The 26083-nt window shown below is 38.6% G+C and overlaps 1 protein-coding gene across 6 annotated transcripts in view; it reads right to left on the bottom strand.

The window, feature by feature from the left end:
• APAF1 (apoptotic peptidase activating factor 1) overlaps positions 1-26083 on the bottom strand; it is a 98496-nt gene that overhangs the window by 54523 nt on the left and 17890 nt on the right. For 3 of the 6 annotated variants that reach the window (XM_035258502.3, XM_035258504.3, XM_035258505.3), the window contains 11 exons: positions 25794-25906; positions 25557-25688; positions 22187-22425; positions 21622-21789; positions 20401-20532; positions 18168-18281; positions 17519-17703; positions 11950-12076; positions 9062-9187; positions 6502-6633; positions 3293-3418 (listed from right to left, as the gene is read on the bottom strand). In XM_035258502.3, coding sequence (XP_035114393.1) covers positions 3293-3418; positions 6502-6633; positions 9062-9187; positions 11950-12076; positions 17519-17703; positions 18168-18281; positions 20401-20532; positions 21622-21789; positions 22187-22425; positions 25557-25688; positions 25794-25906 — 1594 coding nt within the window. Of the gene's footprint in view, positions 1-3292; positions 3419-6501; positions 6634-9061; positions 9188-11949; positions 12077-17518; positions 17704-18167; positions 18282-19216; positions 19425-20400; positions 20533-21621; positions 21790-22186; positions 22426-25556; positions 25689-25793; positions 25907-26083 lie in introns of those variants that run through there. The other 3 variants (XR_013522040.1, XR_013522042.1, XR_013522041.1) reach the window with 1 other exon arrangement.

Here is a 26083-nt window from a genome sequence, read left to right as displayed (position 1 = left end):
CGGGCATTCTGAAAAACCTCCCATGACACAGATCATCTTAAAGGAAGAAGCAGACAGATACAGCATAGAAGCCAAAATCCATTTACCTGAATATTCTACCTAAGAATGCTCCCAGGACCCACTAACAGCTAGCTAAACTCTACCCAGTAGAATTTCACCCAGAAAGAGTTCCTAGATACCCTGGAGTAATTACACAAAAACAATGATCTTCTATCAGCAAAGCAATATCAAAGATTCAACCAGAGTGTCAAAATTAAGAGAGTTTACCTTTCTTAGGAGTTATCTACTAGCGTTACTAAATCTCCTTCTCTAGAGAATCTAACAAGCAAGATAGTGCCCAGGAGTGTTTAAGTATTTTCCTAGAAAAGGTGTATGTCAAGAAAATTTACTGAATACATGAGTACAATTCTGTACTATGAGTTACACAGAAAGATATAATACAACAAAAAGATGACAAGTTCCCTGCAGATCATAAACCTATATTCAACCTTATCAAAGAAATAGAAGACACATGAAAATGACTGAACAGTACAACACATTTATAAGTAGAAATAAGAAGACAAACCAAGCAGTTTCAACCTATAGATAGATAAATGTACTCAGAACCAGAGAGATGGATGCTATAAGAGAACACTTTCTGAAGAATGCTTTGCAGGCCAGGTGTGGTGGCTCATGTCTGTGATCCCAGCACTTTGGGAGACCAGGGTGGGAGGATCGCTTGAGCTTAGGAGTTTGAAACCAACCTGAGTAACATAGGGAGGCCCCATCTCCACAAAAATTAAACAAAATTAGCCAGGTGTGGTAGCACATGCCTGTAGTCCCAGCTACTCAGGAGGGTGAGGCAGGAGGATCACTTTAGTTAGCCCAGACCACTGCAATCCAGCCTGGATAACAAAGTAAGACCCTGTCTCTCTCTCTCTCTCTCACACACAAACACACACTCTCCACACACCCTCCCACAAAAGGCTTTGCATAAAGTTAAAGTTTTGAGGCACATTAAAAAATTTGGCAAGTGAATTGAAGGCAAAAAAACATCCCAAGAAAAGCTACAGGGGCACACATAGGAAACATCCCAACAAACACATACAGGGACAATAGGTAAAATAAAACACCAAAAGTTACCTTGCCCAGAACAGACAATTAAGGTCTAGGGGTTAGAAGAAATAAACTTGACAGGAATAGAGGTGGCAGAATGATGGAAGATGAAGAACCTTAGAAGTGATCCCAATGAGTCTGCATCAACTACAATTTACACTACAGCATAATTTATGTTGAAAATAGTGGCAGGGCTGGATGCAGTGGCTGACTCCTATAATCTCAGCACTTTGGGAGTCCAAGGTGGGCAGACTGCTGTAGCCCAGAAGTTTGAGACCAGCCTGAGAAACATGGGCAAAACCCCATCTCTACTAAAAATACAAAAAATTAGCTGGGCATGGTAGCAGGTATTTGCAGTCCCAGCTACTCAGGAGGCTGAGGTGGGAGGATCATCTAAGCCTGTGGGGTAAAGACTGTGGTGGGCCATGATCATGCCACTGCACTCCAGCCTAGGCAATAGAGTAAGACCCTGTTTCAAAAAAAAAAAAGGAAGGAAAGAAGGGGGGGGAGGGAAAAGAAAGGAGGGGGAAGGGGAAAGGGGAGAGGGAGGAGGGGCAGGGAGGGAAGGGGAAGGTAGAAGGGAGGGGAGGGGAGAAGGGAAGGGAAAGGAGGAAAGTAGAGGGTAGAGGAGGAGAGGGGAGGGAGGGTAGAATAGTGGTAGGCTAGGCTTGGTGGCTCATGCCTATAATCCCAACACTTTGGGACTGCTTGAGCCCAGGAGTTGGACAAAAGCATGGGCAACATAGCGAGACCATGTATCAAAAAAAAAAAAAAAAAAAAAAATTTTTAGCCAGATGTGATGACACATGCCTGTGGTTCCAGTTACTTAAGAGGCTGACATAGGAGGATTGCTTGAGACCAGGAAGTGAATGCTGCAGTGAGCCGTGACTGCACCACTGCACTCCAGCCTGGGTGAAAGAGTGAGACCCTGTCTCCAGAAAAAAGAAAAGAGTGGTAGAAGGTTATTCCAGTATCTCTTAACTTAGATCTCTTATCTTAGGATGTTGCTATCAGGCATGAGCAGACAACAGCCTGAACCAAAGCAACTACTACAGAACAAGAGAGAAAAATGTAGACCAAGAGACAACATCAAAGATGGGTTGATCTTAAGACCAAAGAAAGAAAGAACAGTCAATAAACAGGAGAGACAGTAGAGTCAGGAATAATAAAGTGTAATCAGGAATCTTTTTAGAGAAGGTGGGAATTTGAGGAAGAATTATTTCATTTTATTAGGGCTATAAATTTCAGAAGGCTGAATAAGCTCTTTTCCCTAACTCTTGCCTTTTTCCTCCCTTGTGGCTTCTCAAAAACAAGAAAGCAGTAACATAAAAGGCAGAATGAATAAATTATAAGTAAAAACAGGTCACAGCCTGGCTAACGTAGTGAAACCTTGTCTCTAGTAAAAATACAAAAATTAGCCGGGCTTGGTGGCAGGCACCTGTACTCCCAGCTACTCAGGAGGCTGAGGCACAAGAATCGCCTGAACCCAGGAGGCAGAGGTTGCAGTGAGCCGAGAGAGTGCCACTGCACTTCAGCCTGGGCAACAGAGTAAAACTCTGTCTCAAAAAAAAAAAAACACCAGATCCTTTACAAATCTGACCCATAGATTTTGCTATGGTTTAAATGTGTCTCCCAAAGTTCATGTGTAAGAAACTTAATTCCCAATGCTGTTGAGAGATGGGACCTTCAAAAGTGATTAGGTCATGAGGGCTCTACCCTCATGAATGGATTAATGCTATTATCTAGGTTCCTGATAAACGGGTAAGTTCAGCCCCCTCCCTCACTTTCTCCCTTTCTCTCTGCCGGTACCCTCTCCTCCAGAACTGTAAGAAATAAATCTCCATTCTTTATAAATTACCCACAGTTTATAGAAGCAAAAATAAATTATAGAAGCACAAAATAAACTAAAGCAGATCTCAAAATATTTAATGAATATATGCTTAAAACAAAATGTATGCTTAAAATTTAAGAATTCAAATTACAAGAATAAGAATTCTACAGAACTTTAAGCATTAGGTTGCACACCATTCATAAACAATCATTATGATAAGCAATTACAGTTACATTACATATGTTCCTGGAAGTTGAAAAAAGCAAGCTCTTCTAGAAATGTGAAAAAGCAGAAACCTATTTCTATAACCAAATCATAAGACTTTCCATAAAATACAACCTATTTTAATAGTGTACAAAAACATACCTTTAAGGTTCCATCGGCTGAGCAACTAGCCAAAAGCTTATCATCTGGTGAAAATCTGCAGTGACTGACTGAATTTATATGGCCAAACAGGGTATTTCGACATTGTTTTTGATTCAAATCCCAGAGCTATTTGTGAAAGAAAAAAGATAAACAACTAGTATTGAGTGGGGAAACATCAAAAATCATATGAAGTTCTTCCTTTTCTCTCATGTAAGCTTTTCGATTACAGAATGATGTTTAATTCACAGTAACACAAACTATCAAACACAAAAGTGTCACACACAAAGATGAATTTGTGATTAACAAGCAATGGAGGGGCCTTTAAATCAGCATGTAAATCTACTAAGAGCCTCAAAGGCTCAGCTAGGTCTTTAGGCGGAGTACTAAATAACTAACTAAACAATTACTACTTATTTTAATGAAGTGGTTTAGAATCATTATTTTACTCAGTTACAATAAGCCACAACAAGTAATATATAATATAAATTACCCCCATGTTTTTTAAATGTTAGGTTATCAAACCCTAAAAATGGCGGAGCAAGTGAAGTACCACCTCCAGGAAGCAATCAACTAAATCCAAAATGTGGCACATTTAGACAAATGACTAAATTGCTCTAATAAATCAATGGTAAAAGAAAGCAGGCAGAAAAGAAAAAGGGAACTTAATAGAATAAAAGAAACCTAAGAGGCAGAACAAATGCTACATGAAGTTTGCTTGGATACTGATTCCAATAAACATGACAGAAATGCATGTTTTGAGACTACGGAATAAGTGAACATGGACCAGGTATACTACAAAACTGTATTTTATTATATTAACGGAATAAGTGAACATGGACCAGGTATACTACAAAACTGTATTTTATTATATTAGGTGTGATAATAGTATGGTATGATAATAAACATAATATTCATATTTAAGATCTCTGAGATGCATGCTTAAGTATTTTGGGTGAAATGACATATTTCGGATTTGCTGTAAAATCCTCTATTCAGGCTGGGCATGGTGGCTCACTCCTATAATCCCAGTACTTTGGGAGGTTGAGGTGGGCGGATCACCTGAGGTCAGGAGTTTAAGACCAACACGGTGAAACCCAATCTCTGTTAAAAATACAAAAAATTAGCTGGGAGTGGTGATGCACACCTGTAATCCCAGCTACTTGGTAGGCTGAGGCATGAGAATTGCTTGAACCCAGGAGGCAGAGATTGCAATGAGCCAAGATTGCTCCACTGCACTCCAGTCTGGATGATAGAGGGAGACTCTATTCAAAAAAGGGGGAGAGTTTATAAAATAAGATTGACAAAATATTGATAATTGTTGGATCTAAAAGATGGATACCACAGGGTTTTATATTGTTTTCTCCCTTTGGGTAGGTTTGGAACATATAAAAAATGCAAATAAAAGGGATTATAGTCATCTCTGGTGATGTATGCTAATAAGATTAAACCTAGAAGATGAAATCAATTATTCCCAACTGTTAATTTTAATAAAAATTATTTGGAAATGATCAGTAAGTGAGATACATCCTATTCCTCATGAGCGCTTCTATTCTCAGCTCCTTTATCCCAGTCCTAGATAAACTTAATTCCTCAGATAAGGCAAATTACATGAAGGCAGCTCCAGAATTACATATTTTCACTGGCTTCTCTCTGCTCAAGAATCACAAGAAACGCATCTTAATAATCCTTATGGTAATAAAGGTAATATGGCACATCTTAAAGTAAACCTTGTAGTTAATTAAAACAGTTTACTAACCAATAACCCCCTCCCACATGGCAGAGGTTTTTTTCCTCTATTTAAAAGGAGGAAATACAGACTTCTTCAATCCACAAAATGCCAAAAGCAACATCAAAAATTAGTCATAAATAGTACAATAGTCTTGCTTTTTTTTTTAGTGACACATTTATTCAAATAGGGCCAAGTTTTACTGTTACTCTGTATTTTTGGTCCAATCCAGTATTTTCAAATTATGCTCTGCAGGGTCCTTGGGATTCTATAAACACAAATATGCCTAAAGAGCACTATGTGGTAGGGAGAGGTTAGAGATGAAAGGGAATGAGAGAGATTGAGAGAGGAGGGGAAGAGAGGAGGAGGGAGGAAAGAAGGGAGGAGGAGGAGGAGAAGAGAGGGAGGAGGAGAGAAAGAAAGTTCAAGAGAAAGGGAAATGGATAGAGAGGGAGAGAGAGGGAGGAGAGGTAAAGAAGGAGGAAGAGAGAGAAAGGAGAAATGTAGGTTCCATTCAGCCATAGCAACAAGCTTTAACTCTTATACACACTGAGGTTCTGTTTAATTTTTCTTCTTAAGAAAAATAAATAAAAGTTTAGCTTCCCGAACGGGGAGACAGAGAAGGCAATTTTCAGTAACTGTTTCAGTACTTTCTAAAGAAAATTTTTGTAATAATTTATTTAAAGTCAAAACATAGAGTCTATAAGGTTTGAAATCAAACCAAAAAACAATTCAAAAGAAGTTAGCAGATCTTTTCTGGGAACCCAGAAAGGGTAATCTAGCTATCTTCATCCACTTAAGAGGAAAAAAAGATACAATCAAATATTATCAAGCATATGTGGAATATTTTGGTTTTCATTTGTGTTATTTTTCCTACCAGCATGTTTTCTCCCTCCTCTCTATAACAGAACCTCTGTTTTGAATTAAGCTCCACTTATGATTCAAATAGAGCTGACCTCACTTATTTGTCCCACTTCCATATAACTAAACTTGTGACCCTTGGACAATCCAAGGATTCCATCCTACTGTCCACTGGGGTTACCCTAGCTATGAGCATCCAAGCAAAACTGAGCCAAACGAAGTCTTCTCTAAAATTACATCTACAGGTTCTAGGAAAGAGCACACTTCTCTTATTCTGTGATTCTGAGCTGCAAGGTAGCCACATTTCCTGCTACAAAAGGAGCATGCCTGAACCAACATAGAAGAAGGCAAGAGTCTGGAGATGGAAAGGCAGGTAGAGCCTGAGAACACAGTTTAACCATTTGGAGTCAGCCATACCTGAAGCCATGCTCCCTCTAGACTTTTCAGTTACAGGAACCAATGAAATATTTTTAAGTTTTTTTGTTGCTTTAGCTAATATATTACTGTAGTTTCTATCACTGCCACCAAAACGCCCTAATAGTAAGATATGTAAGAAAATCAAAGGAGATACTCTGATGTACCTATCAAATTTATCTACATAATTCTCAATATCCACACTTACTTTCAGGACGCAGTCACTTGACCCAGTGGCTAAGAGAAAATGATGACTACTGTTGGTGAAATGGCAGCAATTGACTTGCTCTGAGTGCTCATCATAGTTATGTACTAGTTCCCCGGTCATAGAATTCCAAATCTAAAGAGAATAGAGAAAAAAATTACAAATATCCACTATTTTCAAAGGGAGAACAGAGGGGCAAAGCAAATGAACATTCAAATGCTATCTTATCCTGTCATAGCAGATTTTCCTAGTTGGACAAGATGCTAATGAAATCTCCCCGCTTCCTAAAATATGACAATATTTTGCCTCAAATGTTTAAAAAATTATTTGCAAACATACATATATGTACCTATAGCATAACTGGAGTATCATGAGCACATGACATTTTCTTAAGGGCCAGATTTCACATGTTTATATGAATGACAACAGGCAGAGAAGTGCTTTAAAAAGGTCAGCATAATAGACTTCTGATCAGAAGGGTTGAACCCAAGAGCTGGCTCTACCACTTATTACTTGTGTCACAAATCCCTAACTTACCTGCATCTCAGTTTCCTCTTCTGTAAAATGGGGATATTTATACCTCTCCTACACAATTTAAAGTATCAAATGATATGATAAACATGACAAGTGTTCTATATACTTCAAGGTACCATATAAATAAGTAAAGGCAGACTGCTTAGTGAAAAAAAATAAAGGCTTTATAGTCTGAGAGAAACCTAGCTTTCAACCCCATTACTATTCTCGGTTAATGTAAGCTTGCATAAGAGACTTCATCTCTGAATCTATGTCCTCTTCTGTAAATGGGATCAACACTTACCTTGCAAGCTATAGCAGGAAATTGATAATGTAATATAAGAAAGTGTGTAGTATTAAAAAAAAAAAAAGTGTGTAGTATAAAGCCTCTTAGAGTATTTAGTTTTTCAGTAAAAAGTAATCATTATTCTAGTTACTATGTAAGACAACTAAGCAGTCTATGCCATATAACAACAAACAAAAGAGATAAATTATCTAATGAACCTTCACTAGGATTTTGATTTCTTAGAAGTACTAATGTCCTTTGGCATTTCCTTTGTACCTCATCAAAACACTGATTAGACTCCCCAGAGGTCCAGAGAGTTTATCTTATTTTAAAGTTCCTTAATGGGTATTTCTGCCTCTGGCTTAGAAAATAGAATCTCATTATTATTTCCTTTTACTCCACGTAGCTCTGACTTTGGAACTGCCCTCAGTGGCCACCTCCAAGTCTGACTTGAGTCAGAGTAGAGGCTACAGAGTGAATTAACTGTTGGTTAGAAAGCCACAAGTCCAGTCTAACAAGAGGTAGAATTTTCCAAGGTCTCAAATTTAGTCTGGACATTCCATAGCCCTCTTCAAGAAAACTTCGGGAAAACATCCAAGACAAATTTCTAGCCAGATCCAGTACTCCAGATTTAACCCCTCTGAAAGAGGCTTAAAGTAAGGTCTCTCTTCCATATATCAATGATAACCCACCCCTCCCCTACAAGCCTTCAGTTTCTCTTAAATTCTGTATTAGTATAAATGCTACTGCTAAAAGCCAAATTTAGAAACAAGAGAACAATTAACAAAGATAAAAATTATTCTCTGGGGGTGGGGGACACGGTGGCTAATGCCTGTCATCCCAGCATTTTGGGAGTTCAAGGCAGGCAGATCAGTTGAGGCCAGAAGTTCGATACCAGCCTGGCTAATATGGCAAAACTCTGTCTCTACTGAAACTACAAAAATTAGCCAGGCATGGTGTTGTAAACCTGTGATCTCAGCTATTTGAGAGGCTGAGGCATGAGGATCAACTGAATCCTGAAGGCAGAGATGGCAGTGAGCCAAGCCTGCGCCACTACACTCTAGTCAGGGTGTCAGAGCCAGACTCTGCCTCAAAATAAATAGTAAAAATTACTCTGATTATTTTTTTCTATTTATATTTTAGACCAATAACATAATTATTAGTTTGTTCATCCATCTGGTTTTGTACTGAATACATAACCCAGTTGATAAAGGTAAATTTTTGCATTTTAAAATTGTATCTTACAACAGGAATCCCTAAGTTTGTGCAGCAACACTCCTAATCGCAATACCACAACATACTCAAAGATTTCAATGGATATTTAACCCATGGACTCATCTATTAATGGCAGACAAACCCACTAATTTGTCATTGCTTTTCCCCACTGCCTGTTTAATCCTCAAGTTGATCAACCTGGGCATTTTTGCTGGTGTTTAAAAATAAAGAATTTTCAGGCCAGGCACAGTGGTTCACATATAATCCCAACACTTCCAAAGGCTGTGGCAGGAGATCACTTGAGCCCAGGAATTGGAGCTTACAGTGAGCTATGATCATGCCACTGTCTTCCAGCATGGGCAAAAGAGCAAAACCCTATCCCTTTAAAAAAAAATAAAGAATTTTCAGATAGTGTTAATTTACAATGGATCAAGTTAGTAGAACAACAGGAAAGAGTCCTTTAACCCTACTTACTTTGTTCCCCATGATTATGGAAAAATAAAATGAATTCTGTTATGATTATAACTCAAGAGGAAAATATTTTCCTACCTTCACTTTTTTATCCACTGAGCAGGTTGCTATAAATCTGTCATCTGTAGAGAATGCACAACAAAGCACTTCATCTTCATGAGCCTTGATTTCTAGAAGTTTCTCTCCTGTTTCAGCTTTGAACACCTGCCCAAGTAACAATAAAATCTTTTTATAATAAACCACTTAACTATAGGTCATCATTCAATAAAAATCTTTAAGAGAGTTTAATCATTATTTTGCAAAACATAAATAAACCTTGGCAAAGTTACTCCCAAAATCAGAATTTCTGTCAGAATGTGTATGCCTTAATGTAAACAGAGAACTATCCACTGTTAAATGTTTGTAAATATCAATGAAAATGTTATGGGATCTTTGGGGAGTTCTGGCTGGAAACCTCTATGGCCAGTGGCGCCTTTGCCCACGTTTTGCTTGGGCCCGCTGGTCTTGTTTCACCCACTTGGCCTGACAGGCTGCATTCAGCACACGCTACCAGCCTGGTTCCCAAGCCTGCCAAGGGCTTGTCAGGTGTGGAATGGCGAGGGGTGTGTGAGTAAGCGTAGGGTCCAGCCACTGCACACACTCAGACGTGGTGACTGCTGCAGCAAGGCAGCCAGCTCTAGGCGCCGGCACTGGTGCTCACTCTCTGTAAGGCTGCAGCTGGACCAGGCACACCACAAGCAGCTTACATGGATGGCATCAGGGAACACAGTGGTACCCGGAAGCTTGGAGATGCCAGGAACTGCAGGGCCCCAAAGAGGGAGACACAGCCCTAGCCCGAGGAGCTCCCAAGTCTGGGCTCCCCAAAGGGCCACAAGTCGCCATCATTTCTCTTCACTCCCAGTGTGGCAAGCAAGGGGCACGTCTCAGCCCTGTTTGTGTTACAGCTCTTTCAGTCTCACCATTCAGTGGTTCCCAAGTTCTTGTCCCACAACCAGGAAGAATGTGGTACGCAGACAGGTGAAGGGTGAGCACAACAAAGAGAAGCTTTATTGAGCAATAGAACAACTCAATAAAGCTGCAGGGGGCAGCTCCTTTCCACAGTTCAGGAAACCTGCAGGGAAGCAGCTCCTTTCCACAGCCAGGGTGTCCCAACAAGTATTCAGCTCCTAGCAGAAAGGGTAGTTTCTCTCTGCTAGGTAAGTCCTCCTGACAAATGTTCAGGTATCAGCAAAGAGGGTAGCTTCCCTCTGCAGTTGGTCCTCCCATCATCTGTACCACTCTCAGCAAAGAGGGGGCACTAGAGTAGGTTGCTCCTCTATGCCACTGGTCATCCCAGTGTCTGCTCAGCTCTGGCTGAGCCCGGGGCTTTTAAGAGCTTCAGAGGGGAGACAGTGCATGCCAACTGGTCCATGGGCAGCCATGGGCAAGCCAAGAAAAGGTACTACAAGTTTCCACTCCAGTCCACACTGGCAGCTCAGTGTGGGCTGGAGTGGAAACTTGTAGTACCTTTCTGGCCTGAAGGTAAGGCTCACACTTTCTGGCCTGAAGGTGGGGCTCTCCCTGGGGATCCACCCCCTTCCACCCAGGAACCTGTCTGCCTCCTGCTGCCATTCATGGCATCCAGGAGGTAGATGCCAAGGGGCGCCTGCAGGCTAGCACGAAGCTGCCCTCAGCAACACCTCAGCTTCCCTCCTATGCTCATCAGTGCCCGAAGTCCAGAGAGGGCCAAAGCAGCAGGGGGCTGGCATGTCAGCACTGCCCTAAGCATGTGCACATCTGGCTGGGCTACAACAGCACCCAGGCTCAATCCCAACTATGCTCTGAGATCAGAGTGGGTGCCAACAGCAGGGAGAAGTCAGGCAGCAGGAGCAGGCACTTCTAAGCCTGCAAAGGCAGATGGTCCTTCCAGGGCCCCCAAGAGTGCTGGGATTCCTGGATCTGCAGCCACAGCTCAGGCAGCTATGGCTGCGCCAGAGGAAGGGTGCCTGCCTGCTCTGTGGAGCCAGAGGCCCGGGCCTGCAGCTGTGATTTGGCGGCTGCAGCTACACCTAGGAGAGCAGGGCTCCAACCTGTTCTGTGAAACAGGATTCCCAGGTCCACAGCTGTGGCTTGGATGGCTGCAGCAGCACCCAGGAGCTCCTGCCCCAACTCAAAAGGGATGGGGCTCCTGCTCGTCCCAGTTCCCCGCTGAGTGTCTCTGCTGCAGCCAGAGCAATGGCAGCAGCCACTCCAGTCCACCGCTGCCATCAAAAAGAAGTATCAGAGCATAGCTTCAGTTCCTGAGACTATTTTGGCAAATTCTTAACAATCAAATAAAAAACGTTTCATTTAATATGCATTCTTTCTGGAGCTCAAAAGTCAAAATTAATAAAATTAGTAATAAAGTATATATAAAAATAAGATAGGGAGATCTTGCAAAGACTAAAAGTATTCTAAATACAAAAGTTTTAACTGATTTCATGTTCTCTTCAAATCAAAAGGTAGACCACAAATGTAAAGAAAACTCATTCATGTTTTCTGAAAACAAAAAGAATCTTAAATTATTTAAAACAATTTAGGAATTAGTCTAGTCCAGTTCCTATTTACAAGAAAGAAACCTATATGTAAGACTTTCATAAAATAGGTATTTTCTTGATCACCGTTTTTTAGTCACAGCCCCTATTACCTGTGCTATGAAGTCCTATGTCTTCTAACAATTATTTCCTCACTACCCTTAGCTAACCAATGGATGGCTGGGAACTGACTGGCAGAGTAAAGGGCACTTCCTTGCAACCTGTAAGTTTAGAATTAGAAAAGCACGTAATTGTATCATAGAGAAACCTTTACTAAAATGTTTGAGAGAGTTGGATTTCTCTGTTATTTCTAAGTTGCAATTTTCTTCAATTTTAGGATTTAATAAGCATATTCTAATCTACACAGAACTGGATACATGCCTCTTTCAATTTTTCTCAAGAGATATGTTTTACCTGTAAGGTTTTATCAGCTCCACAAGAAGCTATTCTCTGACCATCCTCAGAAAAGCAAGCATGGTAAACAGCATCTGTGTGGGGGCGGACAACTAAGCGGGAAAGATTCATGATGGTTTTTTTGTTTCTAAATACAGGAAAAAATGAAGAGAAATTCAATAAATGAGGGTAAAGGTAACTATTTTCCTTCAGTAATAAAATAAACAGTCTTAAAACATGGTTATGTTCCCCAAAATACAAAATTCTTAAAATCAAATTACTAACATGCAAATGACAGCATAGATCACCTAAAGAAAAAAATAACAAAAGTAGCATTTGTAAGAGAAACGCTATCCTTTATCAAGCAACCTCATATGTCACAAATGTCACTGAGTTGGAAGAAACCTAATTAATAAAATTACTCAATTCTAGTTAATCAACATATCACTTTCTATTTTCCTTTAATACATTAATAATAATACATGAGCAGATAAATCATTATGTAAGGATACCTTCAAAAAATCTCCATCTCTTTTTTAAGATAAAAATCACAGCAAAATGCTCATTTTCTAACTGAAGTATGATACTAAGCCATCATTATAATGATGGACTTTAAAACTGCTCTTCTCAGCTAGGCACTGTGGCTCACACCTGGAATCACAGCACTCAGGGTGGATCACCTGAAGTCAGGAGTTCAAGACCAGCCTGGCCAACATGGTGAAACGCCATCTCTACTAAAAATAAAAATTAGCTGGGCGTGGTGGCACATGCCTGTAATCGGGAGGCTGAGGCAGGAGAATCACTTGAACCTGGGAGTTGGATGTTGCAGCGAGCCGAGTTCAAGCCACTATACTACAACCTTGGGGACAGAGCAAGATTCTATCTCAAAAACAAACAAAAACAACAACAAAAAAAACAAACACTGCTTTTCTCAAACTGCAATTATTCAGACATACCAAAAAAATAAAGCAATGTCATATTCTTTGTATCTTAATCTAATCAATACCAACTATTCCACTAATATAGATACTATACTACTGCTCATAGTATTTAAAGTACAAAGGGGCCAGCCATGGTGGTTCACAATTGTAATCCCAAGACTTTGGGAGGACAAGGCAGACAGATCACTTAAGGCCAGGAGTTTGAGATGAGCCTGGCCAACATAGTGAAACCCCATCTCTACTAAAAATGCAAAAATTAGCAGGCATGGTGGCACATGCCTGTAATCCTAGCTACTTGGGAGGCTGAGACATGAGAATTGCTTGAACCCAGGAGGTGGATGTTGCAGTGAGCCAAGATCATATCACTGCACTCCAGCCTGGATGACTGACTGAGACTCTGTCTCAAAATAAATAAATAAACAATAAACTGTAAAGGAATGTCACATGTACTTAAAACAGGAAAAACAATTAATGCAGTATCAGAACTTCATATACATTACACCCCAGTCACTTTGAGTACAAGCAAATATGTCAAATAGTATTGTGCTTATTTTCAAAGTCAGGGGTTGGCAGTCAGACAAATCTAAAGTGCAACCTCATTTCTACTACTTATTAGGTGTGTAAATGAGCAAATTACTTAACCTAACAAGTTTTTATTTCTTCATATGTCAAATGGAAGTAATGATATCTATTCTAAACAGCGCCCAACACATAAAGGTGTCACTATTATTCTTCAAAAAACTTACACACACAAGACAGATCAAGTGATAAAAGTGAACACAAAGGTAAATCAGATTTAGATCCTGCCTACAAAGTATTATACTTTAGTATAAGTGATAAAACAAACAAGTACATTTTTTCCTCAGTATTGATGAGGGATTGGTTCTAGGACCCAATACAGATACCAAAATCCATGGATGCTCAAGTCTCTTATATAAAATGGTTAAGATTTGCATATAACCCATTACATCCTCCTGCATACCTTAAATCATCTCTAGATTACTCATAATACCTAGTACAATGTAAATGCTATGTAAACAGTTGTTATACCATTGTGTTTAGGAAATAAGAAAAAAGTCTGTACATGTTCAATACAAACATAACCCTATACTTTTTTGTTCCAATATTTTCAATCCATGGTTGGTTGAATCCATGGATGCAGAACCCATGGATACAAAGGGCCGACTGTATAAGAACTAGAGTGATGACAACTAGAAGAACAGATAAGTTCTAGCAACGTTAAGAGGATTAGATTTTAAAATGTTCTTTATGTCTGCTTGATGTATCTACTCAATTCCTCAAAGCTCAGAAAGTGACCTTCATAATAATAGACATATAGTAGATGGACCAAAAGTACTAGATAAAGAACAAATGAATAAGTGAACAAATAATTTCACTGAAAACAGAAACTCAATTTAAATTTAGGCTTATACAACCTAAACCTTTCTATAGTAAACACCAAAAAAGTTTCTAGTACTGAAATAAAGCATTCTTTGAATACAGCCTGGTCAAACACAGCTTAAAAATAAGCTATAAATAGCTAACCATTCTGAGAACATCACAAGGAGAAATGCAGTTGATGCAACAGGAGAAAAAGAAGAAAAAGTAAAAACTCAACAATTCATAAGAGAACAAGAACTAAGCCTATATCCTTTGATCAGACTGAGTATTAAGATTCAATTTCAGCCACTAACTAAAACATGAATTCATTCAATCTTCCACGAATTTCTACTGACTACCAACTATATGAACCAGAAAAAATGCTAAATGCTATTCTTAATAACAACTAATATTTATTGAGCACTTTCTATGAATTGGGTACATTCTAAGTAATATATGTATATGTTTATATACATACATACACTCATTTATTCCTCACAATAATGCTATAAAATACTGCCATTAGGCAAAAGAAGTTAAATAACTTTCCGCTTATAATACACAACTAATAAATAGCAGAGCTGGGATTCAAGCTCATGTTATTTTAACCTCCAAACTATTCTCTACTTCAGAACACATGGACTGCTTTGAGAGAAAACCAAGTAAACAGATAATCACTATAAAGTGTGATAAATGCTTTATATGGGTCATACAGTACACTTATATACAGATAGATCTAATCTAGCTTCAGTAAGTTAGGGGGCTGCTTCTCAGAGAGAGACAGAAAGAGGGAGAGAGAAAGACCTTCACTTACCAAGACAGTGTTAAGGAACAGTCAGCTCTGGAAAGTGGGAAGGTAGGACAAAAATGTCTAGTCTTTGACTTTTGGTCTTACATCCTATTAATATTGCTTTTTGTCTTAATCAGGAACACATATTATTTAAAATAAAACCGGTTGGGTATGGTGGCTCACTCCTGTAATCCAAGCACTTTGGGAGGCAAAAGGAGGATCAATTGCATCCAGGAATTTGAGATCAGCCTGGACAACACAGTGAGACCTTATTTCTACCAAAAAAAAAAAAATTAGCCAGGCATGGTAGCGTGCGCCTGTAGCCTCAGCTATTCAAGAGGTTGAAGCAGAAGGAATGCTTGAGCCCAAGAGGTCAAGGCTACAGGGAACAGTGATTATACCACCGCACTCAGCCTCAGTAACAAAGTGAGAGCCCGTCTCAAAAATAAATAAATAAATAAAACCAACAAAAATTAAATTTATATCTTAACTAAACAAAGTTCTTTTTAATTCTCTCAGATACCACCTCCTTTGTGGAACCTTCCCTTGAATCCCTTTTTTCCAAGTCAACTACTTACTCGTTCTATCTCTACTTATACATAATTCTGTCGTTAAACTCATCACATTATATTGTAATTATTTGCTTAAACTCCTTTCCTTGGGGAAAGATTTCACATCTAGTAACAGTGCTTAACACAGTACAGAGACTCAGATGCCAGTGCTTAGCACATTAGAGAAACTCAAATGCTTCTTGAACTACACTGAATCAAGAACATCACCTACAGCAGTCTGACTTATTTGGAAAGAGGGCCTAATGCCATAAAGATCACAGAAACCAGCTTGGACTTCAGTTTAGATATAAATTACACATACAAAAAGAGAACCATTCATATTTATTATTTCAAGCTATAAAGGAAGCATGGCATATGGAAAGAGTATGCAAAATAAAGCCAGACAGACCCAAGATGAGTTTTTTTTTTTCTTTTTGAGACGGAGTCACACTCTGTTGCCCAGGCTGGAGTGCAGTGGTGCAATCTCAGCTCAGTGCAGCCTCTGCCTCCCAGGTTCAAACAATTCCCCTGCCTTACCCTCCGGAGTAGCTAGGATTATAGGCATACACCACGTCCAGCTAATTTTTTGTATTTTTAGTAGAGATCAGGTTTCACCATGTTGGCCACGCTGGTCTTGAACTCCTGACCTAAGGTGATCAACTCACCTCGGCCTCCCAAAGTGCTGGGATTCAGGCGTGAGCCACCACGCCCGGCCACAAGACCCAACGTTAAAATCCCATTCAGCAAGTCACATGAACTAAGCCACGTCCAAATCTCTCTGTGTCTCAATTTTCTCATTTGTAAAATAGGGCAAGTACCATTTACCTTATAAAGTTGTTTCTAAGATTAAAGAGAATAACGTGATTATGTAGCATATAACAGGCAATAAAAAGATGGTATTAATAGTTATCCTTTCCTTTTTATAAGCTGACAAGATTAAGGTAAGAGCAAAAGAGCCTCCCTTAAGAGACAGAATAACCAGGGTTCAGTGGTCACTTAATAGGGACTATATGTACAAAGTGCAAATTACTTTACGGCCATTATCTCATTTAAATCTTCACAGAAGTCCAGGCGTGGTTGCTCACGCCTGTCATCCCAGCACTTTGGGAGATCATGCAGATCACTTGAGGTCAGGAGTTTGAGACCATCCCGGCCAACATGACAAAAACCCCATCTCTACTAAAAATACAAAAAACTAGACAGGTGTGGTGCTGGGCACCTATAATCCCAGTTACTTGGGAGGCTGAGGCAGGAAAATTGCTTGAATCCAGGAGGCAGAGGTTATAGTGAGCCAAGATCACACTTATGCACTCCAGCCTGGGCAACAGAGTGAGACTCTGTCTCAAAAATAAATAAATGGGTCAGGCACGGTGGCTCACAACTGTAATCCCAGCACTTTGGGAAGCTGAGGCAGGCAGATCACGAGGTCAGGAGATCGAGACCATCCTGGCTAACACGATGAAACCCCGTCTCTATTTTTTAAATGAATGAATGAATGAATCTTCACAGAAATAGCACTTATTTCAAAAGATTGTTATCTCCATTTTACATATGAGAGAATAACCTGTAACTTGTTCAAAGTCACAAAATTATTAGGTTTTAGAACTGAGGCTCAAACCCAGGTGTGTGCCTCCAAAGTCCATGCTCCTCACCACTAAAATTACTGTAGTCAAGCACTTGGTACTGATACTTAGGATTACTTGTCAAAATGCCTTATAGGCATCTATTTATATGGATTCTTTGAAAATACAATCGTTTTTCTCTTATGCTTACTTCTCTAGAACTTTTCAATAAGTAACAATGCTTATTAAAAGTTCCAGCCCTTTTGAAAGTAGTTAAATCTTCCTGGAGTGAACGTATTCACCACCCGAAAAATAATGACATAATTAGCACATGGCTCCCGTTGGTTTCTCTCCTAATCTACTTACATCCATTCCAGGTAAAGCGTTCCATTATCGACCTCCTGCTTGGCCTGCAGCTTAGCTTGCTGATAAACTTCTGAAGTTTCTGGCTCACAGAGACCCAGTTGTACAATATTAGGAAATGGCTGTCGTCCAAGAAGGTGTCCATTTAAAGATAAAAACTCCTGAAAATTCTCACTGACCGCACAATCCTACAAATAAACTGAAATCTCTTAGAAACACAATCAGAGCCACGATCTGACATTTTTCTGCTTCTGTGATCTTGCCACTTTAAACGCTTAAATGAAATATTCTTTATATGAACTAAAACTGAACAGCCAACCATTAGGTAACAAATATATAGTGATCTTCTTCTAACTTTTAAACATCGGGTAAAAATCTCATTATCAAACACATTTCTTAATATATTCTTTTTTAAAAAAAACCACTGAACATCTTACTTTCCTAGCTTTTAAACCTCAATCCTACCTACTTTCCCAGTAGGGTGGGAGGCAAATTAATTAGAATAACCAAAGATCAAAGTAGGGAAACTCTCTTCACCCCTTCTATGCTCTTCAACCCTTCTATTCTGCTCATCCCCATCATTAAATCAAGAATTAAATGTCAAAAAAAAATGAGATTCCTTTAAGCACAAATTTTTCATATTAATATATACCTTTTCATCTAGTATATGTCTGTATTCCACAAATTCATGAATCAGATGAGCAGGGCCTACAAGTTCTGTTTTTGCTTTAATCCAATCCAGGGAAAACATTAAAGCACAAAGTTCCTTTTAAAAAAAAGTAAGATCAGCAGCACTGTTAGAGATCAAAAAATTTTAGGTATAACATCATTATCCTAATACTACCAAGAGAAACCTAATAGATATCTAGAATTCAAATGATGCAAAGGAAGCTAGTGAAAAAGAACACATAAATAGTTCCAAAGAAACATAAAATGAGCCTCATACTGTAGCTCCAAATAAATTTCAGTTGAATTAAAAATTTAAATAGAAAATAGAAAACCTTTAAAAATATAGAGAATAAAAATAAATATTTTTGTAAGCTTGTAGTGAAGGAAATCTTTATAAACATGACGCCAAAGCAAAATGCCAAAAAAATAAAGTGCAGTTAACTACATTAAAAAGTGTATTTAACTACATAAAAATTCAAATCTTCAATACAGTAGAAAGCAATATAAATTAAACTCAAGACCAAAGAAGTTTATTTGGTGACAGAGTCTTGCTCTGTCACCCAGGCTGAAGTGCAGTGGTGCAATCTCAGTTCACTGCAACTTCCACCTCCCCGGTTCAAGCTATTCTCCTGCTTCAGCCTCCACAGTAGCTGGGACTACAGGAACACGCCACCGTGCCTGACTAATTTTTTGTATTTTTAAGTAGAGATGAGGTTTCACGGTATTAGTCAGGATGGTCTCGATCTCCTGACCTCATGATCCACCAGCCTCAGCCTCCCAAAGTGCTGGGATTACAGGCATGTAAATATATTTTGCTAGACAAAAAAAATAAACTACAACAATTTACCATGTATTATAACCAAGAAATAACATACCTGAGCATAGAAAATACATATGGTTTTCCAAATGTAAACATTCTAAATAGCTCCTTGGTAGTCATGACTTCAATCAAATATCATCTACCTGCTAACAATTCCCTATTTTCATCTTTCATCCATAATTCTCCCCAGAATTCCAGATTCATATACCTACCTGCCTATTCAATATGTCCAGCCAGATGTCTCAGTAGGTAATATCAGACTTAATATATCCAAAATGAGTTCTTAACCATCCCCATTCTCTGCAGGAAAAAATCTTGTTCTCCTACAGACCTTTATTTCAGTTCATGGCAACTCCATTCTTTCCACTGGAGTTGGAGTCATCTTTGATTCTTGGAGTCATCTTTGATTCTTCTCTTTATCTTATAATGCATACAAAATCCATCAGCAAATCATGATGATTCTACCCCCTATCTTCACTTTCTTTCCCCTCAAAGCTCTGTCCTTCTTCTGAGCACTTAACTACTCACTAAAATATGATAAATTTGTTTAATGTCTGCCTCCTCCTAGAACATAAACTCAATGAGAGCAGAAACTTTGTGCCTGTGCTTTATGCTCTTAAAGAAGAGCAACAGACATAACAGGCACTCAATAAATATTTAATGAATCAATGAATATACCTTTCCACTACCCATTTCCTCCCAAAGCTTATAAAACAAATCCATACTGCCCAAAAAGGAAAGCTGCTAGTATGAAGAGGTTTAATTCTGAGGTGGTTCATTTACTAGTTACTAATCACTACAGGTAAAAACAAAAATAATTATATAGGCTATAATCCTATTTTTACTAATAAAGAAAATTATACTAATAGGATAAAACATGTTTATGAACAGGACAGCAAAGCAAAATACCAAACAACGACGACAACCAAAGTGATAAATTTAACTACATAAAAATTCAAATCTTCAGCTGGCCACGGTGGCTCATGCCTATCTATGATCCTAACACTTTGGGAGGCTAAGGCGAGTGGATCACTTGGGCTCAGGTCAAACTCAGGAGTTTAAGACCAGCCTGGGCAACATGGTGAAACCCCATCTCCACCACAAATACAAAAATATTAGCTAGGCATGGTGGTGTGTGCCTGGTAGTCCCATGGGGGACTGAGGTGGGAATATCACTTGAGCCCAGGAGGTTGAGGTTGTAGTGCCACTGCACTCAAGCCTGAGTGACAAAGTGAGACCCTGTCTCAAAAAATAAAAATAAAATCTTCAATACAATGGAAAGCATATATATAAAGAAAATTCAAGACAAAAAATAAACCAGAAAACAGCACTTATTTGCAATATTTATGGAAAAAAATAAAGTCAGATAAAAGAATTTTTTAATGGGTCATGTTACCTTGTGCATCTTGGCACTGGCCATGTGGTAGGCCAGAAAGTTGTACCAATACATACAGTCTTCCTGATCTGGTAAAAGATTTGGCAGCTGGTAATATCTCTGAAACTGAGTGATCATCTTCTTATGTAGATCCTGCAACCCAAATGAAACATTTCAGAAGCCAGAAATAATTCTATAACCTAAGCGTCACAGTAACTTCAGCTTCCAAAGCTATTAAGAATGTACAAAGGCCAGGCTCAGTGGCTCACGCCTGAGGATCACTTGAGGTCAGGACTTCAAGACCAGCCTGGGAAACATAGGGAGATACCCCTATGTTTTATTTTTGACAAAAAAAAAAAAAAAAAAATCAGTCAGGTATGGTGGCATGTGCCTATGGACCCAGCTACTTGGGAAGTAGCTACTCAGGACCATTTGGGCCCAGGAGTGCATGCCAGCCTGGGCAACACGGTAAGACCCTGTCTCAAAAAAAGAATATACAGAGAATCTCCCCACAAGATAATGACTTTACAGTGGAGAAACCTGGCAGATACCACTTTAACCGAATTACCAACATTAACATCACCCATAATAAAACATATCAACACCAAGAGGCTGAGCACGGTGGCTCATAACTATAATCCCAGCACTTTGGGAGGCCAAGGCAGGTGGATCATTTGAGCCCAGGAGTTCAAGACCAGCTTGGGCAACATGGCAAAACCCTACCTCTACAAAAAAATTTTTAAAAACCACCAAGTACTCTCAGGATATGATGCCATGGAGAAAGATACAACCTCATTTCTGTGGTGGTCTTGTCAAATACGTATAACTTCTATCCAGTCAGGAGAAAACATCAGACAAAATCACATTTGGCTATACTGTACAAAATTACTAGCCAGTACTCTTCAAAAGTGACAAGGTCATGAAAGACAAAGACTGACGAATTTTCACAGATTTGAGGAGACTAAAAAAAATGACAAGTAGGGAAACAAGACAATCATGCAATATGGGATCCTAAATTAGCCTGGACCACAAAAAGGACGTGTAGGTTAGTGAACAGTGTTGTATTAATGTTAGTTTTCTGGCTTTAACAATTGTACTATGGTTACATAAAATGTTAACATCAGGGGAAGCTAGATGAAGGGCTTATGCATAGAAACTATCTACTATTTTGTAACTTTTCAATAAATCTAACATTATTTCAAAGTAAAAATATTTTTTTAAAGTGAACTAAGATGCAAGTACCTGAAGCTGGCTGCGATTCTTTTCTGTAAGAAAATCTACTTGAAGATCGTGTAAATAATAACGAAACGACTTTCCATTCCGATCACAGAATAAAAGAGACTTATTTACAAACTCCTGCAGTATGTCTTCAACTTCTTCAGTTTCCATGTCCCAGAGAATGCATAACACCTAGGAATCATTGTATTTAATATGCCGCACAAGTACAATGACCAGGACTACAGACAGGTGTTAACACACACACACAAAAAAAACTGCATCTTAAGGCCCTGAGTAAGAATGTCTTCATTTCCTAAAAAGAAATCCAACTACTCCTCAAAATAAAAAAGAGAAAGAAAAGTCAGATGCTTCTTCAGCTTCACTAGAACCACAGAAATAGGTTAACTCCTGAGTTCAACACAGGGCCCTTAATGGAGGCTAACAGCAGAGGGACTTCTATATCCAACACCCTACCACCTCAGTCCCCTGGGTCTTATCCTTCCAAGGTCCTCTGTAACAACATGCTCAGTACTATATCAAAGCTTACATGCAATAAATACCCAATGATGAGGACCGTTGATCCCATTACCTTTGTAGGCACCTTAACATCCTTGGGAAGGATGGAAAGATCTGTGTAATAATTTTTGATGTTTTCTCTGAGCATTTCAACACTTATAGACATGGCTTCATCTAGAGCCTCATAATCATAAGATGAAGATTTCCTTATTCTCTTGAACTGTTTATTCTGAAGTTGTCTGAGGTAGTACTCCCAGCGATTGGGAAAATCACGTAAAAGTGCACCAATTAAAGATACTACAAGGGGAGAGCCTAAAAAAAAAAAAAAATGAAGTCATTGTGCTAATACCGTCCTATTTTGTCACTACTAAGAATCAACTTACTCTTAAGGAACAATTTCTGCTGCATGTTATCAAAAGCCTCAAGTATTTATCACTCTTGACTTTACTTCTAGAATATTTATTCCAAAAAATATTAGAAATAAGAAAGATTTCAAGGAAGCAAAACACACTGCCATGTATGTACCTACGCAACTGTCTTGCATGTTCTGCTCATGTACCCCAAAACCTAAAATGCAATAAAAAATAAAAAATAAATAAAATAAATAAATAAATAAATAAAAAGAAAGATTTCATTTAATAAATTCCTGATTAGCTTTATTAAGTCAAAATAATATAGATCAAATCTGGCTAAGACATCATTACAAAAAAAAGAAAAAGAAAGTCAGCCTGGGCAATATAATGAGAGCTTGTCTCTACTGAAAATAAAAATTAAAAAAATTGGCAAGGTGTGGTGGCATGTGCCTTGATTGCTTGAGCCCAGAGGTTGAGGCTGCAGTGAGCCATGATGCAGCCTGCACTCCAGCCTGGGCAACAGTGTGAGACCCTGTCTTAAAGAAAAAAAAAAGCATGATTTCATTTAAGCATATTCATCCCAGCATTATTTAGAATAGTGAAAAAATCTTAAACAATGTAAACAATGACAATAACAGAGAAGTGGTTGAATACATTAAGATACATCAATACTATGCCACTGGTAGAAATATTTTCAAAAAACTATTTAACAACATGAGAAAATGCTCAAGATACATAAAAAGGGGAAGATACAGCTGGGTGTGTCAGCATGCACCTGGAGTCCCAGCATTTTGGGAGGCTGAGGTGGGAGGACTGCTTGAGAGCAGAAGGTTGAGACCAGTCTGGGCAACATGGTGAGACCCAGTCCCTACAAAAAAATTTTTAAATGAGTCAGATATGGTAGCCGGCATCTGCAATCCCAGCTATTCAGAAGGCTAGGGCAGGAGGACTACTTAAGCCCAGACATTCAAGACTGCAGTGAGCTGTGGTCACTGCACTCCAGGCTGGGTGACAGAGCAAGACCCCAACTCTTTTAAAAAAAAAAAAGAGGGTAAGATCCAAAACTATGTATATGTAATCTCAGTTTTTTAAATCTTTGTTCTAAAAGTCTAGAAGCAGTATCTCATGATGTTAATAATTATCAGATTATAGATAATTTCTATTTTTTCTTTATAGTTTCACATGTTCAAAATGGACATGCATTACCCTTTGTAATAACAACAAAACAAGCATATTTTCTAAGTGTAATACTTCTTTAAAAATAAACAAAACTGACCAGGCATGGTGGTTCAAGCCTGTAATCCCAGCACTTTGGGAGGCAGAAGTGGGTGAATCATGAGGTCAGGAGTTCAAGACCAGCCTGGCCAAGATGGTGAAATCCTATCTCTATTAAAACTACAAAAATTAGCTGGGTGCAGTGGCAGGCACCTGTAATCCCAGCTACTCAGGAGACTGAGGCAGAAGAATCACTTGAATCCAGGCAGCAGAGGCTGCAGTGGGCCAAGATTACACCGCTGCACTCCAGTCTGGAAGACAAAGTGAGACTCCATCTCAAAAGTAAAAATAAATAAATAAAATAAACAAAAATGTATCTATTTGATGTCAGAATAAAAAATAAGGTGGCTGGGCATGGTAGTTCATGTCTGTAATCCTGGCACTTTGGGAGGCCAACGGGGCAATCACCTGAGGTCAGAAGTTCAAGATCAGCCTGACCAACATGGCAAAACCCTGTCTCTACTAAAAATACAAAAACTAGTCAGGCATGGTACATGCCTGTAATCCTAGCTACTCCGGAGGCTGATGCAGAAGAAATGCTTGAATTCGGGAGGCAGAAGTTGCAGTGAGACGAGATTGTACCACTGCACTCTAGCCTTCACGACAAACTGAGACTCCATCTCAAAAATTAATAAACAAATAGATAATTTCTAAGCATAACAACAAGGAAAGAAATCATCTTAAGAGTTAACAGATTTGACTATATAAAATTTTAAGCTTCTATATGTCAAAAAAATACAACAAATAAAAGGTACACAAAAAAACTGGGAAACAGGCTGAGCATGGTGACTCATTCCTGTAGTTCCAACACTTTGGGAGACTGAGGCAGGAGGATCATTTGAGGCAAGGACTTCAAGACCAGCCTGGGCAACATAGCAAGATCCTATATAGAAATTTTAAATTAAAAAATTGTTTTAACTGGGAAATAATACTTGTAAAAATATGACAAAAAGCTAATAGCTTCAATTTTTAGAGAGTATTTAGAAATAAGTTAAAAATACTTATGTCAAAAAAGGAAAGTGAGTCAAGGATAATTTATTAAAGTCTAGGATAATTTCTTTTTTCTTTATTTTTTTTTTCACATCAAATGGAAAGTGAGGATAATTTCTTTCCTTTTTTTTTTTTGAGACCAAGTTTCGCTCTTGTTACCCAGGCTGGAGTGCAATGGCATGATCTCGGCTCACCGCAACCTCCGCTTCCTGGGTTCAGGCAATTCTCCTGCCTCAGCCTCCTGAGTAGCTGGGATTACAGGCACGCGCCACCATGCCCAGCTAATTTTTTTTGTATTTTTAGTAGCGACGGGGTTTCACCATGTTGACCAGGATGGTCTCGATCTCTTGACCTCGTGATCCACCCGCCTCGGCCTCCCAAATTGCTGGGATTACAGGTTTGAGCCACCGTGCCCGGCCAATAATTTCTTAAAACATATTCAATAACAAGTAAAAAGTTTAACTTCACTAACAAAAAATGCAAATTAAGACACCAGTTTTTACTTACCAAATTAGAACACTATTTTTATAAAATCCCAAGCAAAAAACAAGTCTTACTATATTTTTAACTCTGACAGCAGAGGTCACATCTATATCTCACTTCTCTTGCTAATGTGGTCTCTAACCCACTGTGGGTAGACAGTAAATATTATTTTAATGAATAAATAAATACCATAATATCCGGTATCCATTTAAGGTATCAGAGAAAAACCTAAAATACTAAATCTCCCAGAAAAGTTTTTGTATGTTCATGTGCTAAATTATCATATTTATTAGCTTAATTTACAAAAGGGAAATTAATATCCCTATAACAAAATAACCATACCTTTACATTCTTTTATAATACTATGAGCTTGTTCTGGCAAATCTGCTTTCTTCATATTAACAAAAAGGGATAAAATTTCAAGTCCTTTTTCTTTTCCTAAGCTACTCTCCACAGGGATTACATATTTAGGACCTGCAAACAAAACCACAAGACAGAGTAAGTAATTTGGTATGCCACATATTTAAACGTAATTGAATTAAATATAAAGGTACTAAAAAGTAAATGAATAATCCTTACCCATTACTGAATCTGTTACACTCTTGTCTCTGGTTGTAAGAAGAATCTGACACTGATTGTCAAAAGCTTTCAATACCCAAGGGTCCCAAATATCGTCCAAGATCAACAGACAGCTAATTTAAAAAAATATGTTAATCACTAATGACGCTTATTTTAAGCTTCCTTTTAAAAAGATAATCTCACCAGTGTCTTTTAAAATCTACCAAATAAAATTTTTTTTAAACAAATAGATGGCTAGATCGAGGAAAATGGTTCTTTCTCTTTGCTACACTCTTTTCTCAATATACTGG

The sequence above is a fragment of the Callithrix jacchus genome, chromosome 9 (genome assembly GCF_049354715.1).
Source record: "Callithrix jacchus isolate 240 chromosome 9, calJac240_pri, whole genome shotgun sequence".
In the NCBI taxonomy this organism is placed as follows: Eukaryota; Metazoa; Chordata; class Mammalia; order Primates; family Cebidae; genus Callithrix; species Callithrix jacchus.
Note: the sequence above shows the minus strand (reverse complement) of the source record. Positions and strands in the feature narration are given on the sequence as shown.